A 19,966-nucleotide genomic window follows, 5' to 3' on the forward strand; every position below is an offset into this window, starting at 1 on the left:
CACCATTAGCCCCCTTCCAACAGAGTATGGATTTCAGAGTAGATGGATCAGTTTGATGTTAACTCTCCAGTTGCTTTGTGACCACCAGTATGGATATTTAACATATTCATATGTGTGAAAATGTTGCCATCAGGGTGCCTGAGTGGCTCAGTCGGTTAAGTGTCTGGGTTAAGTGTCTGACTCTTGATTTTGGCTCAGGTCATGATCTCATGGTTAGTGAAAGTGTGGAGTCTGCTTGGGATTCTCTCTCTGTGCCCCCCCCCCTCCCCGCCATGTGTATTCTCTCTCAAAATAAATAAACATTAAAAAAAAAAAAAAAGGAAATGTTCCCACCTTAGCCTTATCAGAACAGAATTCTAATTAAGCCAACTACTCAAATATTTTTTTTTTATTTTTTTTTCAACGTTTATTTATTTTTGGGACAGAGAGAGACAGAGCATGAACGGGGGAGGGGCAGAGAGAGAGGGAGACACAGAATCGGAAACAGGCTCCAGGCTCTGAGCCATCAGTCCAGAGCCCGACGCGGGGCTCGAACCCACGGACCACGAGATCGTGACCTGGCTGAAGTCGGACGCTTAACCGACTGCGCCACCCAGGCGCCCCTCAAATATTTTTTTTTTTAATCTTTATTTATTTTTGAGAGAGAGAGAGAGAGCACGAGTGGGGAAGGAGCAGAGAGACAGAGACAGAATCTGAAGCAGGCTCTAGGCTCTAAGCTGTCAGCATGGAACCCAATGCGAATCTTAAACTCACAAACTGTGAGATCATGACCTGAGCTGAAGTCAGATGCTTAACTGACTGAGCCACCCAGGTGCCCCTCAAATACTATTCTTAATAACTCTCCTATTAAACCCTAGGACTATTATGGAGATTTTTAGTTTTCATTCGTTAGTTACTTGTCTCTCTCTGATGAGTTTGAAGTTTTTAACTGTTAAGTTTTTAACTGTTTCATGTGCCTGGAAGAGAAAAGAAAAAATATCAAGGGGTTGTGTTTTCTACTTTTATGTGCTAACTTTTGTGCTGACATAATTAAATTCACTGGTCATACCTCTGGTGATTTGAGATATTTTAAAACTTCATTTGTATACAACTATTATCATAAGTTTGTGAGGGAAGTGGCATCTACAGTTTTAGCCATTTATGTCCTCGTTTCAAAAGAGAATTTAAAATTATATAACTCAGAACATAAGTTTTAATACTAAGAAATACTCATAGTTCCTTTATTTATATGGTTGAATGACCTTTTTGAGATTTTCTAAATACAGTAAAACCTTGGTTTGTGTGCATAACTTGTTCCAGAAACATGCTTGTAATCTAAAGCACTTGTATATCAAAGTGAATTTCCCCATAAGAAATAATGGAAACTCAGATGATTAATTTCAAAAATTAATTCCAACCCAAAAATATTCATATAAAATGCTTACAATACTATAATATAATACAAATAATAAAGAAAAAATATAAACAAAAATAAATTAACCTGAATTACCTTTGAAAATTACCTTTATATGAGGTCATAAAGGTGGGGTCATAATCCCATAAGAGTATTGGCCTTAGAAGAAGAGAGAAAGAGCTCTTTCTATACATGCATGCCCCAAGGAAAGGCCACATGAGGACACATGTGAGAAAACAGAAAGAGAGCTCCCTCAGAAACTGAACTTGCCAGCACCTTGATCTTGGACTTTCTAGCCTCCACAAACTGTGAGAAATAAACTTCTCTTGTTTAAGACACACAGTTTATGGCATTTTGTTGTGGCAGCTCAAACTGACTAATATACCAAGTAATGCTGATGCTGGTGGTCCTTAGACCACATTTTGAGTACTACTAGCATAAGCCACATCCCTCAGGAATTCTGTTTCAATTTGTCTGAGGGTAGTGCAGGACGTTATTATTTTTTAATGTTTCCTGGGTGATTCTGATATATAAACAGGACTGAGAACCACTGATCAAGGCCAATTGCTTTAACTTACAGCTAAGGACACCGAGACTCAAAGAGGTTAAGCGCTTTGCCCTAGTTATCATGTATGCTATTGCTGAATTTTCCAGATTTATAGGAGGAGAAAAAATTTCTTCTGGGGTCACATGCTGGATTGTGAAAGATTTAGTCCTAGAACTCAACACTCTCCATTTCCAGCATTGACCCATTCATTTCCCCCCAAACAACTTTAATTTGTTTAATTCAGGCAGATTCACTTTAAGTGGCTTTTTCATTGCAGTACAATCCAAGAATGTTGTATTCTGTGTTCTGTGTTCCATAATAGTTGCTATTTGTTGACACATGCTTAATGACTGATCATAAAATGTGTGTGTGTGCATTATGTATACACACATGTGTATAGATGTACATACATGTGGCTGATCTTCACACTGTAGTGGTAATCTGCCCACTATGAATAGAAACATTGCCATCTAGCATTATCCTTCTTATATAATAGCAGGAAATGTAGACAATTGATTCATGCAATAAAAACATGAACGTTTGTTAAAACTTTTGAATGCCTTAACAATTCCAGGTATAGTGAGGTAATGAGGATAAATGACTCAAACTTTATTGAGGTAAAACTTTACTGAGGTTAAACTTTATTGAGGATCTCACCTCAAGGTCAGGAACTTGGTTAGATAGCAATTGTTAAGTAGGTGGTGATGAGCATATTTCACCCACATGTCAGTGGGAAATGTAACATACAGCATCTAGTTTAACAATGCTTAAACAAAGGGTGCCATCCACTTATATTTATATTTGAGTAGACATTTGATTTTCTCCAAAAATAAAGCTTATTTTTCCTTGTGCATCCACATTTTGTTAATAGAAAGAATGCAAATTCAAAATTTTAAATAAATTGCCACAGCTCATGTAGAATACAAGAACCTCAAAAGGAGAAGTTAGTTACATTTTCTTGGCCAATGATGTAGCATAGAGAAGTGGGAAAAAGAACACGTAGCCAGGAACCAGGAGGCCTGACTTCTTTTCCCATCTCTACTGGTAATTAGCAGGAACTGGCAATCACCACCTATGCTAACCTCAGTTTCTTTGGAAAATGAAAGGGTTGACATATGATTATTCCAAGTGTTCTTCTTTCTTGCGTAGATGATTAGTGCTTCTAAGAAATGCTGGTTCTCTGTTAGACTTTAGTTGGGTTTTTAAATTTTGCTGTTTTAGCATTTTTTAAAAACACCAGTATTTTTCCATTTGGCCACGAAGAGCAAAAATGGCCACTCCAAAATGGCATTATTTATAAAAATGATAAAAACTAGAACTAGAGGAAACAATCTGTTCTTTGGAGTTAGGTTAGAAAAAAGGTATAGAAAATGTCATTGGATTACATATTTAGGTTTAACATCAGCAAACTGGCAATTATTCCTATTACCCAAAAGATCATCTGAAAGATACTATACATGCAAAACAGCCAAGATTTTCTTTGCTTAATACAGTTAATCTCATTGGCAGAAGACAAAGTCCTGAATAGCGTAGCTGTTAAATGTTTCATTGTATTTTATTATTTTTTAGTACTTGGGCAGCAGAAACTTGAAACAATCTGAAAACAACTAAACTAGTTCAGCCAATACTGAAATCAAGTATTACTTCCCCAAGCTGCATTTCCAACAATAGTACTTAGAAATAAATATATTAGTGAACTGGTTATAAATAAAAAGCAATCTTCACAATATTGTATATAATTATTAAACCAGTGCAAACGTGGTGAATTAACATCTAAATCTAATGCTTCCTTTGGTTCAAGTGCCCATTTAGTAACTTCTGCAGAACGGTGGTTCCCAAACTTTCTGTATATTGGAATCACAGGGCTTTAAATGCCCCAGTCAGTATGCTTTGATTAGTCCAGGCTACAACCTGGGCATCAGAAGTTCTCAAAGCTCCCCAGATTGTTGTAAATGCTATGGAGCATCGGTTCTAACTTTGGCTGCACACCGGAACCATCTGGTGTCTTTAACAGCATATGGGATGCTGGGGCTTCATCCTAGAAAGAATTAAATCAGAATTTCTGAGAGTGAGCCTGAGCATTGTTGTGTTTTAGGTACTCCCCCAGGTGATGCTAATATGGGGTTAGAAATACTATTATGGAACATTGCCAAAGCAATTCCTTATCCTCCTGAATATGTTAGTGTAAAATCCCATAAGGCTTGGCTTCCAAACTAATGTAAATCTGGCATAATGTCAACAACTTAGAGTAGACTGTGAGTGGGGTGCATGAAGGGAGAAGCTGGGTTATTTCTTGAAATAACACAGTGTAATAGTACTTGGACATTGGGCAATCAGATTCCTGGGCTATGAACCTGACCTCAGAACCTTCTTAAGGCAATTCTTCCTTAATTGCACTTTTCTAGAAGAAGCCAGAGTTTGGTAAAAAGAAGATTAAATACTGTCCAAGCTCCTGCTATAAGGAATCACCAAATTAGATCAAGCCTCAATAAACATCCATTTTCTAAGCTTTCTAAACTCTAAACATTCTTTGTAGTTCTCCAAAGCCATGCTTAAGAAAAATATTAAATACTTAAAACTACTTTTGGTTCTTTTCATGACTCAAAAAAATAAACTTAATTTCAGTCATTCATGTGGCAAGTATCAATAATCATTTGTTTAATTTCAGAGAATAGTGCTGTAACTTAGTAGGTGTATGGGACACTGTGGGTGGTTTAAAACAAATCAGTCAGTGATATAAAAATCATCTATTTCAAAAGTCGGTTGAGAATGGAGAAAAACTTTCACCTGAGGACATTCAAACCGTAAGTGGGGTTTTAGATATGAAGTTAGTACAGGTCAAATGATTTAGTGGAAAGAGCCTGTATTTGACACCAGAAAACTTAATCCTATGTGGTCTGAGCCATTTATAGCTTGGGAAATTCACTTCCACTTTCTGAGCCTGTTTCCACTCAAATGGGCATAGTAATGCTGACATCAATGCCTGTGAGGATAAAATGAGATACATACGGAAGTGGCTGGCATACTTGACCTATTAGAAGATTGTGAAGCCAGGAGATATGTACCTGTAGAAGAATTATATATAAAAGCCTTCAATTGTGACTGAGGACGGAGAAGGTGCCACTCAGTTATGATTAATAACATAGGTAAATGTTTTGTTTTACTGATGGAAACTAAGTTCAGGAAGCTTGAGTCATCTAGAGGTGAAGCAGTAGCAAGAGAACAGTCTAGGTAATGGAGAGGGGGCAGGTCAGCACTGGACAAGTCAGGGAGACTGCGGGCCTGAGTATGGGGGGTTGGAGAAAACATCTGGTGGGTGTCTTGGCCAGGACTGAATGCTCAGAAATGGGAAACTGAAGACTATTACTAAGTACACCTCAAGTGCAGTCAGGCTGGAGCAAACCAAAATGATCATACCTTTTCAGTGACTCAAGGATGAATCTTTTAGGTGTAGGATAAGGCGGTTTTACAAATAGATTAATTTGGCCTCAGGGAGGAAAAAAAGAAGTATTTCAAGGACTGAGGCAATTGTACAGTCACGGACCAGCTGGCTGGTTAGTAAAACCTAAAGGGCAAATTTCAGTTTAATGAATTAAACAAGAGAACATAAACCATGTACTTTTAACAGCCCCATAAAATTGGGGTCCATTAGGCTAGAGCCAAAAATAAACTAAGGAGAAAAATATATATAGTTTATTTTGTTTATATATATTTTTTGTTTTGTTCAGACAAAAAGAACATAGAAGGAATGCACCTACTCGAGATAGATGACAAACAGAACTCATTCCTTTTTTCTTCTTTATCATGAAAAAAATAATCCTCTAACCGAAAGAGTGAAATGAACATTGTAAGAGTTTGAAAACTTAGGTGAAGAATCTGTGAGGAAATAACCTAGTTCTATAAAGCTTAACTTCTCGTCTCCAAAAATTACATCTCAGCCAAGAGTTTGTAAATAATCACTTTCATCTCAAATCAGCACAGAGAGAGATGAACAGTAAAGGACCAGAGATGGAGAAGTAGAGTTCCAATTTTCAAAAAAGAAGCCACGAGATTCCTGAAGCCAAGACAAGGGGCTTTTTACAGATCTTGAACAAAATTAATAAACCAATTCTTAAATGGTATCTGGGCACTTAGAAAAGGAAGAAATCCAGAAGTTAACAAGAATTCACTAAGTAGTTGTTTCCTTTTTTTGACAATATTGCTACACCAGTAGAGCAAGGACATCTAATAGACAAAACACATCTGTTGTTTAAGCTGTATCTGGGTGGTAGAAATTGCTTTTTCCTAATCTGTTGGCCTGAGTAAGGGTGGGTAACTTTTACTAATTTCCACAAAGACACCACGCACACATGCACATTAGCTGCTGCTCTGGGACGACAAAAGAAAATATAATTAAGTAACACATGGATTCTCCATTGATGAGAATATTCATCAACAGCGTGCTGATTCAGTGTCAGTTGGCAGTGGAAAGTGCCTGGGAATGAGGACTTGAATGACGACACGGCACACAGACCGAATTTGCAGAAGACAAAATTGGAAGGTAGAATTACTCAATTACATCAGTGATATTCAACATGTCAACAAGCTAGAAGAAGAGGCCTAACTTAGCACAGTCGAACTTAATGGAATCAATCACATGTGAAGTGATGAACACCAGCAATAATGAGTATAGGTCAGGAAGGTGTGTTTCTGGGCAGTTGTGAAAAAGACGACTGCTTCAGAATTTTAGTGGATTGTAATATAGGAGTCATCAGGGTAATACTGCTGCCATAAGAGCCCACAGGATTTACTTGAGGAAATACTGTAATTAGAACAAAGCCATTAACCATTTTTTTACTCTGTGTTATTTGGGATGAAACCTTGAATTTATTGTTGGGGTCACATTTTGAGAGGGACAATAACAAAAGAAACTGCCTTCCAAGAGCTTTTCAGAAAGGATGAGGAAGAGCTGATGGAGTTGGTAGGTACCCAGGCACACTGAAGCAGTCTTCTGTGGAACTGATGTGCCAGATGCTTCCTGGAAAACACCAGAATGGCAGATCTTTGAGGCCTGTTGTATGGGGTGGGGGGTGGCGGGCAGGCTTTGCAAGAGTAGATGTTATCCAGAAACAGATTCCAATCAATTGAAGGCAAAACTGGGGGTGAACAGGGGAGCAAATGACAACGGGTACTGACACTTTTGAAGAGTTCTAAATCCTGGTTGCACATTATGATTACCTGGGAAGAGATTTTAAATGCTTATGCTTAGATACTACCCCTAGAGATTCCGATTTATTGGTTTGGTATGGAGCCCTCATTAAAAAAGTATTTTTATCAAAGCCCCTCTGCTAATTTAATGATCTAGGTTGGAAACACACTGAACTAGATGACTACTTTGTTGAGAAATTAAATAAATCAAACCAGATGCTTTTTCTAAAGTGTCTCCCAAGTTTGAGAAGATCAGTGGAAATTAACTTCTGGATTACCTTTTACAGCTAGGCACTTTCACAATTAATCCTAATAATTGAATTAATACATTTAAATCCCTTAGCACAGCGTCTGGCATGTCGTAACTCTCAAATATTAGCTATTTTTATTGAATCCTCGGTATAACGGTTCAATGGAGGGATTGTATCTCTACATTACAGATGAGGAAACTGAAGTTCTGCAGTCAGTTTTCTAAGGCCTCTGGTAGGAAACTGCAAGATAAGCATTTAAACCAGATTACAGCCAGATCTAAATTAGAAAGTCCTTTTGGAAGTTTATGCAAAACAGTGGTTTACCTGTGTGAACATTTAAAAATTTAATAAAACCACTTCCTCTTGACCTGTTGGTAAGTAATCTCTCTTCATATGCATTTTCTGAGAAAGAGAAGCATAAGAGGAGACATCCACTTTTTTTTCCCTAATGTGGCCTGGTGGAAACTTCTCTGAAGGTCTTGAGAACCTGCGAGGACAGGGGAAATGGAGGCAGCCCTTTAGAGCTCAAACAAAGCACTTGGAAGTGAACGAAGAAAAGACACTACTCTCAGGTAAAACATCTCCAATTCTAATGAATGGGTAAACATCTGTCACTTTTGTACAGCCTGGCTCTGGTAGGTTTGATTACACGCTAATACGGAGGGAAGCATGTTAGGCCTTAGGTCATTTAGAACACCTCCCTGGAGCCAGGTTAGACCAGGCTGCGCTCAGTGGCTGCTTAAGAAAAGAGTGGAAACTTCTCCAAGGAGGATTGTGACGACGACGACGACGACGACGACTACTACTAAGGTTACAAATCCTCCACCTGAAAAACTGTTGGATAAGAGATCTCTGTCCTCTCCTTCCTACTCCCTCCCTCTCCCCGCCACGCGGGCCTGGGCGATAAGGTAAAAACTGCATACAACTGCTCTGTCCCTGACCCCTTTACCTTTGATGATTAAAATCCGTTCAGTTTGCGGGGTTCAGTGCTTTCGGCTTTAGTGATCTTAAGATCGTTAGTGCAGTTAAAGGGGAGAACTGCGTCTAAGTAGGTGATTTCCTCCCTTAGTCTCTGAGAGTAAAACCAAATGCTGGAGGAAAGGAGGAGTAACTGTTGTGGAGAAGGGGAGGGGAGTGGGCAACAGCCCGGGTAGCAAGGTTCTCCGCGTTTTCCTCGATTTCCTTCCCCGGGCTGGACGGAAGCATCAGCTCCTCCCCTCTGGGCCTCCAAAAGTATCTTTCTGGTCGAGGCGATTCCAGAGTCGAACCCGAAACGTGTGGGTCACTTAGAAACGAGAGCAAGTTGGAGCCAAAGAGGCCCGGCAAGGCAGGGGTGCCTGGAGTTGGGGCCCCAGTGGAGGGGAAGGCCGAACTCAGCGCCGAGGCGCGAGTCCCAGGAGAGGAGGAGCGGAGAAGAAGGAGGGCGGGCCGGAGGTCGGGGTCCGGCGGGGAAGGGGGTCCCCGTTTCCCCCTCCCCATCTCGCCTCCCCGGGTTCTGGTGACGTTGCGGTTTCCTCCCTCTAGCCGAGCCTCAGCGCCCGCCGCGTCCCGCCCTCCTCCTCCTCCTTCGCCCACACCCCTCACCCACCCGCCCGCTCGGCTCGCAGTAGCGCCGCCCGAGGCTGAAGCGGCGCATCCCGTGGCGCGGCGCCCACCGGCACCCGAGGCGCGGCGGGCGCGCTGAGGGCTCGGCTCAGAGGGCGCCGGGGGGCCCGGGCGCCGTGGAGTGAGGGGGCCGCGGAGCCGGGGCCGAGGCTGGGGAGGCGACGCCCGGGAGGACGAAGCCGCGGCGGGGAGCGGTAAGCGGAGGGGCGGCGGCGGTCGCCGTTCTGGGCCCCGCGCGGCTCATCTTTCTTCCGGGGTCTCGGGCGGGTCGTAGGGTGCCGGCGGGAGGCGGAAAGCCACGTCCCCTGCCCCGCGCGGAGCGGCGCGGGCTGCGCGCCCGGGCCCTGCGCGGCTGGGCTGCTGGAGGGCGCGCGAGGCGTGGAGCCGGCGCCGTGGGCTTCCCGCGTCCGGGCAGCTCCTAGCCCCTTCCCAGCCCTTGAGCGCCCAGCGCAGAGTCGGCGCACGGTGAGGACCCCGAGATTGCTTTCGGTGCCTCGGCGCCGCGATTTCCCGGCCAGCCCACGGGGCTCCAGCTTCTTCGGCCAGCTGGGTGGCACAGCCTCGCGCCCTGCTTTCCCTGCGTGCGTGCCCTGCTAGTTGGGGAGGGGTTGGTGATTGTCGTGTGTGCGGACCCCGGCGCGGGTAGCCTCTCTGTGCGGCTGCGGAAGCCCGGGGAGCCTGTCCCGAGCGCCCCCCCCCCCCCACCACCAGATGCTGGATTCCAGCGCCGCTTGGATCCCCCGAACCGGGAGAAATTGTGGGTAAACCTCACTCGCAGGCAGCTCCTGGTGGTGGTGGTGGTGGTGGGACGCCTGACTCACAGGCTGGGAAGCTCTGTAAGCAATGCCACATGGGCTCGAGATCTGTCGCGGCTGGAATCCGAGCTAAGTTTGTGACCCGAGAACTTTCTCGTTTTCATCGCTCATTTGAGGCAGCAGCCTCCGCTTAGGCTGGCTTGCTGGCATTAAAGGTTGAAACCAAATCCACTGCTTAAAAGCAGGAGGTGAGCCTAGTTTACCTGGAATTCCTTAGGTCAGGAAGTGACACTTTTAATTTCTAGGGATCTTCGTGTAATGAAGTTCTTAAATTTGTTGTTGTTGTTAGTCATGGCTTAGTTAATGATACATTAAATTTGAGAATGGACGTTCTCACTTAGAATTTTGACAGAATTTAATTTTTCGGGAGTCCCCTTCGGTTTTTTTTTTTTTTTTTTTTGTCTTAGTAAGTGATAACCTCTGATATGCTATATGTGCAATATTTGGTAGAATATTCAGACAGTACTCCCAAAATGGGATCACAAAAATGTAATGCTCATGAAAGAATAAAATACAGGATTATCTGACCATTTGTCTGTCATGTGTTAACTTTTTTCTTTCAAGTTCACCATACAGGCACAAGTCCTTTTATGAAGTGTGTAGGTTAGATGTGTTTTAGTAAAAATGGAGAAAAGATGAAATTTAATGCCTTCAGCATCTAGTGACCCCTTTGTGTGAGTACAGCAAAAAGTGCAAGACACTGCTGGTAATTGAGGGGATATACAGAGATGTATAAGAAACTGCCCTAATTCTCCTGAAGCTTCCAACGTGGAAAGGGAGAAAACATAAATAAAAAGCACCTGAGAGTTTGAGCTTGGGAAGTGTCATTGTCCATTGATGGGCATATCATGTCAGTATAAGTTTCATCAATTTTTGGTTAATTAAATAAAAACAGTGGCCTGCAAAATACATTTTTACATTCAGATTAATAAGTATTGATAGTACAGTCACCAAATAAAAGGGAGTTCTCCAAAAAAAAAAAAAAAAAGAATTTGGACAAAAAGGGAAATTTGCAACAGACACAGTATAGGCCTTTGCCACCCTGAGGATTATTAGGATTTTGCTGGTTCTGCTGGGTGAAAGCTGTTTAATGTTCCTCCCTCTGAGGTTAGGGGCCTGGTGTGGGAAGACACCTGGTGAGAAGTCAGCTGGGTTGGCCACATGAGGTCAGGACCATTATAGTGACTAACATTTATGTGAGCAACTACTTTAGTATTTATAAAATTAGTCCACAGATTAGCAAATACAGGTTTTCAATGAGATTTGTGGTCTGGCTACTCAGTGTCTTGCAGTGCTGCCTGGAGGGGACATGGTGGTCATCCATGAAGTTCTTGACTTTACAGATGTCCTTCCTCCTCCAGTACTTGTTTTTGTTTGTTTGTCTGTTATTTATTTTAATTAGAGAATGAGAGAGAGAGAGTGTGTGTGTGTGTATGCTTGCCCTTGAGTGAAGGAGAGGAAGAATCCCAAGCAGGCACCACATTCAGCACTGAGCCTGATGTGGGTCTTGATCCCATGACCCTGGGATCATGACCTGAGCCAAAATCAAGAGTGGGACACTTAGCTAACTGAGCCACCGAGGCACCCTCCCCTGCTGTGCTTTTTTTTAAAGATTATTTAATTTCTGAAAAAGTGTTTTGTATCATAGGTGAAAATGCATTCTGCAATTACATAATAAAATATTTATATATATCTTAATGTACTCTTTAGTAGATTATTTTGGTATTTATTTGTACTGCTTTGGATCACACTGTGTTGTGTGAATGATATTACATTATTCCCATTCAGTATTACAATTACAGCAATGATTGGAAAGGAATAAAGGATAAAATATTTAAATTTGCGTTTCAGTATATCAGTAATCAATGTTTTCAAAGGGGGTAAAGAACTAGTAAAAGACTAGCATTTCATCATTGCAGCATATATGAAGTATTACTTAACCATTAGCATGTTTGAGTCTAAAATATAATTGGTATTCTTACTCTTTTTCAACCCTTCCTCCCCAGTGAAACAGAGAAATACTGTTATTGTCCTGGGATGTGTTTGTGGCAGGTCTTTGAGAAGGTGAAGAACATCATCATGGTGGATATTGGTATTTCATTTACTGAAAGGGGCTGGACCTTTACTATTCTGAAGGATTGGGTAGGGCACGTGATGAGGTTCGATGGGCATCAGCCTTCTGAAGGAGTGTGTGCAAACAGAGGACAGAACAGTTCTTGTTACTGATGCCTTAGGGTTTTCTCATCTTGGAATTACATTATCTTCCCCAAACTGGGGGTCACCAAATTACCAGCAGATGTTTGGATGACACAATAAAATTCTCTAAACCTAGAATCAGTGCCCAACATAGCAATTAGGCAAGTGTATAAGCCCAGAGTACCATAAAGAGAAATTATTTCCCCATGCAATTCATTTGGTGAGTTAGTAGTGGCAGAATAGGAAATAGAGATTAAAAATTCCAGATTCCTGAGGCACTGATCCATGCGTCCATTTGGTGACAGCAATAATTGGAAATGGATGAATTTCAAAAAGTCTTGCCAACTCTAATGCCCAATTCTAAGAGGAAATTCCCATTTAAAAATTAAACTCTGCATTAAGTGGATAATATCTTTAATTGAAGTAATTGTTCTTTGAAGAAAATCTGTTACCGAATAAACTCAGTCCCATATTCTGGCCCATCTAAACTTAGTGTTTAAGAACTTCTAGTCTCGTATAGAAGATTGGTTTGGTTAGCTCGCAGTGGAGAAGTGTTACAGAAAAGATTCAAACTAGTGGAATGTATTAGGTCAAGAGGGGCCATTAGGATTAATAAATTCTTGCTTACAAATTCATATGTGTGTAGACAATTGAAGGAACGGAAAAGTCCCTGATAGATCATATGGCTATACTAATACTTGCATTTAAAAATTGCTTAGGGGGAGCCTGGGTGGCTCAGTCGGTTAAGGGTCCGACTTCGGCTCAGGTCATGATCTCACGGTCCGTGAGTTCGAGCCCCGCATCCGGCTCTGTGCTGACGGCTCAGAGCCTGGAGCCTGTTTCCGATTCTGTGTCTCCCTCGCTCTCTGCCCCTCCCCTGCTCACGTTCTGTCTCTCTCTGTCTCAAAAATAAATAAAACATTAAAAAAAATTTTTTTAATCGCTTAGTACTTTAAAATTTTTTTCAAATCTTGTATTTTCATATTTTAGCATAGTGGAAATGGAGAGTGATATAGAGCAGGTGTCTTATCCTCATTTTAGGGGTGTGGAAATGAAAGTACTGTGAGGGTAAGAGACTTGTCAATCATTTTACAAGTAATTAGTGGTCTACCTTAAATATGAGAGGGAACTATGTTACACATTTAATTCTACTTTGCTCCTTTATGACTCCAAGTGCATGTTATTAAAGACTCTTACATTTCATTTTCCTACAGACCTAGTTTATTATCTCCTTTACTACTCACTACTGTCCAGGGACTGTCAGCTCCTGTCAAATGCTTATGCGCTTTCCAGACTTCTGTACACTGGCTTTTTACAGACCCCCTTCCTACAGCTCCCTCCACTTCCACTCTGGGCTTTGTAAGGATTCCATTGTGGGAATGGAATTCTCTTCTAATTCTCGAATTCCTGCAGAGCCCTAGGCTCACCGCTCAGTCCTCATTAGCTGACTTCAGGTCTTTGGGTGCTTTACCCATGGCGTGGCTTGCTCCTGCCTCTCAAGGCAAGCTCCAGCCTGTTGAGGGTGTGGAATCCAGATCCTCTTTCAGACGCCCAGAAGAGTATAAACCTGCAGGAGGCAGAGTGTTCGCAGAGCCTGGTGGAGATCACAAAGGAGAAAAGGGAATGATTTTAATTTGGCAAGAGAAGAAAAGAGAGTTGAAGCCATCTGTTTATTTCTTGAATAAAATAGTTTGTTCAGTTCTTAATTCAGAATAACACTGTGAGTTTTAATGTGTGTTAAGATTACCACTGGATTTCCTTCTAGTTGTTTCAACTCCTTTGAGAGATTCTGTAAGCATGAACTTGGTGTCATCAAATGTTAGTAAACAATTCCTGAAAGAACAGATTTGCCTCTTCAGTAATAGGTAGAACTATAAACATACCGATAATAAGTGTAGTTTGTTTGACATTTTATATTTGGGAATGGTTATAACCATCAGGTAAGTATGGTCCTGTTTTTAAAAAATAGAAGGCATATTTACAGTTAATTAACATGTATACGACGTATCCACTGTAGGTTATTTGTGTCCATCTGCTTTGTACTAGACAGGGTCAGAGAGAGTTTGCAACTGAACGTATATGTCTGCATGCCAAAAAAAATTTTTTTTAAGTTTATTATTTCTTTTGAAACAAAGAAAGAGAGAGAGAACCAGTAGGGGAGGGGCAGAGAGTGACAGAGGGGACAGAGGATCTGAAGCAGGCTCCGTGCTGACAGCAGAGAGCCTGATGTGGAGCTCAAACCCATGAACTGTGGGATCATGACCTGAGCAGACATCAGACTGAGCCACCCAGGTGCTCCCCAACCCCACCCAATTTTTTTCATATTATTTAAGGAATTAATAGTGCCTCTCTTTCCCCCAGTTAATGTGAAAAAAGTAGCAAGATAAACCTAGTAGGATTCCCTGTGTGTGTTTAAAATGGTACACACACATTGCTCTTTTAATAGAAATTGAGTAGGTCCGCAATCAGTTAAATTGCTGTCATTGAAATCTTTCTATTTGAAATATTCATTGCATACGCAGATGGCTTAGCGTTGTAAATTTGTATTTGTTGATTAAATCAATGCTTCTGCATTTTTCTCATGTGTAACAAACTTAGCTACTAAGCAAAAGGCACTTAATGCATGCAGATGTTATACCACAACAAAGTTGAATCAGCATTTCATAACTCTTAAAAGGAATTTGTAAAGGAAATGGGCTTACCAAGCTTGTGGGTCTATAATATTTTTATTGATGAAGTACACAGGCCATATACTGGCTTTACTGTTGGGAGTCTAATGGCTATTGCAAGAAAAATGGGGGTATTTGTTAGCAATTCATGAAGTGGGAGGTAAAAACATTAGGTTGGTTATATAAATTTTAGTGTAAAACATAGTAATCTCCAGATTATGTTGTGAATCTAGCAGGAATTACTCATTTACAAAAGTAACAGACTACAGATTGACACTTTGATTTAGGATACTCCCTGAGGCGCCTGGCTGGCTCAGTCGGTAGAGAGTGTGACTTTTGATCTGAGGGCTGTGAGTTCAAGCCCCACGTTGGATGTGGAGCTTCCTTAAATTAAATTTTAAAAAATTAGCATACTCCCTTAGGTTGAAGTATGGAAAGGGTTATTGCATTGCTAAAGTTAGCTTGCATCCAGAAAGTGGCGTCAGTGACAAGAAACTCAAGAATTGCATGATAAAAATCACCAAGTACTTTAAAAGTGTCCCATGCCAACGTACACTCAACACCCTGACACACTGGGTAGAGCAGTAGTGAAGACAGCCTGGCTGCGGGACAATACTGCTTACCTTCTTCACAGTTCTGACTGTAATTCTTTCTTCTTGAACAGCACTTTTATTGTTAGAGTCTACTGAGAATAGACTGTAAGTAATGGATTTCTAGAATTCCACAAATTCTGGTGAAGAACTTTTCTTGGGGCCTTTGCTGTTTAATGATATCATTCCAGGAGGTGCAAAAGGGGCCAGACTCACCAACCATGCAGCCTGGGGGCCAGCTGCATTTTGGAATCACCTGCAGTGTTGACACTTCTCCCTGGGGGGGAATGGGCCTGGCCGGAAGGAAAAAGTAGCCTGAAAGGGAATGTTGAACAGCTGTTTTCCATCTTCCCTGAAGAAAAAATAGAGGAAATCGACTTACAGCAAGCATCAAGAGGGATTTATGCTAAATACAGGGAAGTTTTTCTGAATGTTTTAACCTTTAGAATGGCTTTCTGAAGGAGGCCTTTGAGTTTTTCTGTGTTTAGAAAGATTTAAGTGAGGCTGTCCTGGAGGGATATTAGCTTTTGTCTTCTCAGGTTCTAAATTTATGAGTTTGGCTCATCTGGATATGAAAATCATAGGAATTAAAAAGGATTTAAGTATAGGAATATAGAAGAAATGGTCAGTTTTTGTGTTTGAAACACAAGTTGCCTTCATAGTTTGTACTTAGCATTTTTGTTTATTAGAACAAAGTATTTGCTCACTGGCTAAATGTTGATCATGTGTAAGAGTCCCGCAGCCTTTATTCAGGTACACATTATAATATCTGAAAATTCCTCTTCTCTCTGCTTAATCTGTTCTCCCCCAGACAGGTCGGTTTTCCCCACACTTCTTTTTTAATCTAGAAAACCTTAAAAGATTTTGGCATCAGACTCTAGTATTCCATTTGGGCTTTTCAGTAATATCTTTTCTGTTTTTCTGCTCCATTTTTTATAGTATAACTAGACTGTCAGTAGTGGCCACAGGAACATATGGGGCATTCATCAGTTATTTGGTCAAAATACAGAGGTTGCCTATGTCAGAAAGAGTCTGGAAACTTTTCTCATTTACCAGACTTCTTATTACAGTATTTATGGTTAAAAATAATAATGGTATTTATAAAAACAGAATGTGAACTTCGTTTTTCTTTAGGAAGATAGAATCTCCAAGAGAATTGATTCTGTGGTGTCAGGCCGGTGGTTCTGTTTTTTCTCAATATTAAAATTAGTCCTTAAGACGTAATTATCTTAAAAGCAGGTTCACTTGGATGCGACGTTAGGTGTTGGAAAAAGCACTCTCAGCCATTATTGGGTCACTGGGCAAGAAGTGAAGCCCAGCAAAGTCAGTGTCTTAGGCAATTGGAATTAAGTGTTTCAACTTACTTTTACAGCCCATGGTTTTAAAGCAGTTTTGAAATGTTTTCACCATGACCCTTTTGAAGGAAAACTCTGATTCTTGGAAGCACTGAAAAACCTGCAGAGTTATCTTAGGTACAAGTGTCTTTTTGCTGGCCCCTTTGGTGGTAAGGTTAATTTCTTGTCTCCCTCCTTTATCTTTACTTTTAAGTCTTCCACAAGTTAGAGCCTATTGATTCTACTGAGAAACCCAGTAGAAGTAGAGAGCAAAATAAGAATCAATCTGTTGCTTTTATGCAATACTCCCAATTTGTCCTTTCTTAAACATTAGTGTGAAATTTAGGGGTGCCTGGGTGGCTTAGTCAGTTACGTGTCCTACTTTGCCTCAGGTCATGATCTCACGTTGGTTGAGTTTGAGCCCCGTGTTCGGTTCTGTGCTGACAGCTCAGAGCCTGGAGCCTGCTTCAGAATCTCTGTCTCCCCTCTCTCTCTGCCCCTCCCCCGCTGGCACTCTGTCTGTCTGTCTGTCTCTCTCTCTCAAAAATAAATAAACATTAAAAAATGTTTTTAAACACTGGTGTGAAATTTTAAGCACCTCTGTTTCCTCTGAAAAAATCAGCATTGTTCAGATTGGATTCATCACATGTTAATAACCATGTGCTATGTTTGAGTTCTAGGATTTTCACCGTTAACATTTTTAGACCTACTGTGACTTGTGTAGAATTATTCCATATAAGATTCAAATTAACTAATAGTATTTTGAGTATCTGCTGTAGGAACGTGGGAACTTTACAAATTCAATTTCACTTCTACTTGTTGGATTTCATCTTCCAAGTTTCAGGTTAAGTTGGTCCACTCAGTATCTCTTTCTTGGGGAAGCAATGTGTATAGTATTTATACTACTAAATTGCCATAAAATGATAAATCCTGTGCCTAAAGAAGCTGAATTGAGCTGGCAGCATCAGGGTGGTTATATAACAGATCCTTCTTTGTGTGCCTACACCTTTTTTTTTCTTGTTGGTGAAGCCACTGAAGTTTGGTTCAGTGATTGCAAGTTTTAGAAGAGATAAGTCTGTGTTACTTGGGAATGAATGCTTTGATATATAACTTCTTCCAGTGTACTTTTGAACCTGGAGAGTTAGATGAAAGAACATTATACTTTAGCGATAGAAATACTGAAAGGGTTTAGTCATTCAGCAAGTATTTGCCAGGTACTTCTGTGTTTGAAGGGACGTCTGTGTGGAGGCAAAGAGGGGAAACATACAAAATAAATATGACATGGGTTTCCAGCCTTGGGGAGCTATAAAATCTGGTTGCAGAAGGATAATCAAGTATGAACCTTTATGAGAACAACTAAGTGCTGAAAGGGCCGAATGCATGCAGTAGAATTGCAGGAAGGAGAGAGCTGTAGGATTACATGGGCAGAGAATACCCATCTAGGAGCGGAGAATGAATTGGGCCTCAGGGGACTTTATGCCAAAAAGGGGAAGGGAGAAAGCATCACAAACAGGGCAGCTGAACCAAAGCACTGGAAGAGGAGTCAGCAGAGAAAGGGAGTGGCTGAGAAAGGAGAAGGTTGGGGAGAACATGGGAGAAGCGTGGGAATTCACTTCTCCTATAACATTCTCTTTCCTTTCTTCATTCTGCATCTACTCTTTCATTGTTTTCCACAAGTACTTCTTGAAGGTCGTATTGCATGTAGTCAGTGGTACATGACACTATAGGAAAAGACCAATTAGTACTAAATGCATACATTAGTAAACACATACAAAGCTATAGACATTTTTATTGACACCTTTTTAGGTCCAATTCAGGTACCCCCTTCTCAGTACATCCTTCTTTCTCCACCCTAGCCAGATGTGTTAACTTCTCTAAGTCTCAGTAGTAGTTTGTCATTCTCTTGCATACATCCTCCTTTTTATTTTAGTGGTGTGTGTAAAAATTTTATTTCTTTTGCCATCTTCTAAGATGGTGTAAGCATCTTCTTGGCTGGCATTATTTCTGATTTCTCAAGGAATATTGAACAATGCAGGTATGAGGCCACAGGGGAGACCACTTATGGATGGAGTTGCCAGGGAAGGCTTCATCAAGAACCTTGTGTTCTTTGAAAAAGAAAAGAGGTCGGGTGTGGAGCAGCACAGAGGGGGAGCCCCATGAAAGAGAGTGATAGTGGGAATAAAGAACAAAATGTGAGTTGTACTCAAGGAAGAGCAGGTAAGTGTGAAGAGAGAATTTGTATAGGGAAGAAATGAGTGATAAAATGAAGGTAGGTAAGTGTTAGGTTATGGAAGCTCTTGCATGAGAAATTTGTTTGTTTTGTTGTTGGAATAGAGGCTCTTGAGTAGGAAGGTGGTATAATGGTGATTCTTTAATTTGTAAGGAATGTTGTAGTTTACAAAGATACTTGTTTTGTAGGTAGTATGGTCAGACTGTGGGTTTCTCTCTCAGCTCCTTCGCTTTCTATGTGACCTTGGGTAACGTACTCAACCACCTATGCCTCAGTTTCCTCATCTGTAAAAAGAGGATGATATTAGTATCTACATTATGGGCTGTGGTGAGATTAAATGAGTTAATCCATGTGAAATACTTAACATGGTTCCTGGCATTTGGTAAGCGCTATACATATTTATTGTTTATAGCAGCCTCTGGTTCAGATATAAGAAATACGACCTCTACTTTAGAAATGAGAGAATTGTGGAGCTAGGACTGTATGTTAGTTTGGTAGAGCTGCTGTAACAAAGTGCTTCTGAGTGACTTTCACAACAGAAATTTATCGTCTCACAATTCTAGGGGCTAGAAGTCCAGAATCAAGGTGTTGATCAGTTTGGTTCCTGCGAAGGCCATGGAAGAGACTCTCTATTCCACGGCTTTCTGCTAGCTTCTGGTGGTTCCTGTCAATCTTTGGTGTTCCTAGACTTGGCAATACTTCACTCCTATCTCTACCTTCATCGTCATGTGGCATTCTCCCTGTGTGTCTCTCTGTCTCCAAATTTCCTATTTTTTAAAAATACCAGTCATACTGCATTAGGAGCCCATTCTACTGCAGTATGACCTTATCTTAATTGTATCTGCAACAACCCTGTTTCCAAATAAGGTCACATTCTGAGGTACTGGGGATTAGGACTTTTACTTAGTGAACTTTTAGAAGACATGGTTCAACTCCTAACAGATTCCAAGTCAGATCTTTTGAGTCTGCCATACGGTGACCATGGTGTGCCAAAAGGATTGTGGGAAAGGGGAGGCATCTGTAGGTCTATATGAGAAACAACAGGCTTTCATTGGCTCTTCTGTCTCCTCTTTGCCTTAGACCTGCACCATTCCCTGAATAGTCACAGTGATGGACATGCCACAAAGAGCCTTGGGATATCAATATGTC

At 41.1% G+C, this 19,966-nt stretch overlaps 1 protein-coding gene and 1 long non-coding RNA gene across 6 annotated transcripts in view; one reads left to right on the forward strand and one right to left on the reverse strand.

Moving 5' to 3' along the window:
* DSE (dermatan sulfate epimerase) overlaps positions 1–19,966 on the forward strand; it is a 158,708-nt gene that overhangs the window by 67,359 nt on the left and 71,383 nt on the right. The window contains exon 1 of one of the 4 annotated variants that reach the window (XM_045499332.1): positions 7,793–7,950. The exons of 1 other annotated variant lie outside the window; for it this stretch is intronic. In XM_045499332.1, coding sequence (XP_045355288.1) covers positions 7,827–7,950 — 124 coding nt within the window. In that variant the 5' untranslated portion in view covers positions 7,793–7,826. Of the gene's footprint in view, positions 1–7,792; positions 7,951–8,194; positions 8,287–9,076; positions 9,178–19,966 lie in introns of those variants that run through there. 2 more of the 4 variants (XM_045499336.1, XM_045499335.1) reach the window with 2 other exon arrangements.
* On the reverse strand, positions 6,782–9,077 carry LOC123608905. Of its 2 annotated transcripts, none has more exons than XR_006717508.1 (3): positions 8,967–9,077; positions 7,703–7,780; positions 6,782–7,075 (listed from the first exon to the last, which is right to left on the reverse strand). It is a non-coding gene; the product is annotated as an uncharacterized LOC123608905 (long non-coding RNA). The 2 variants fall into 2 exon arrangements; XR_006717509.1 differs by lacking the exon at positions 8,967–9,077 and adding an exon at positions 8,328–8,654.

The sequence above is a fragment of the Leopardus geoffroyi genome, chromosome B2, assembly GCF_018350155.1.
Source record: "Leopardus geoffroyi isolate Oge1 chromosome B2, O.geoffroyi_Oge1_pat1.0, whole genome shotgun sequence".
Lineage (NCBI taxonomy): Eukaryota > Metazoa > Chordata > Mammalia > Carnivora > Felidae > Leopardus > Leopardus geoffroyi.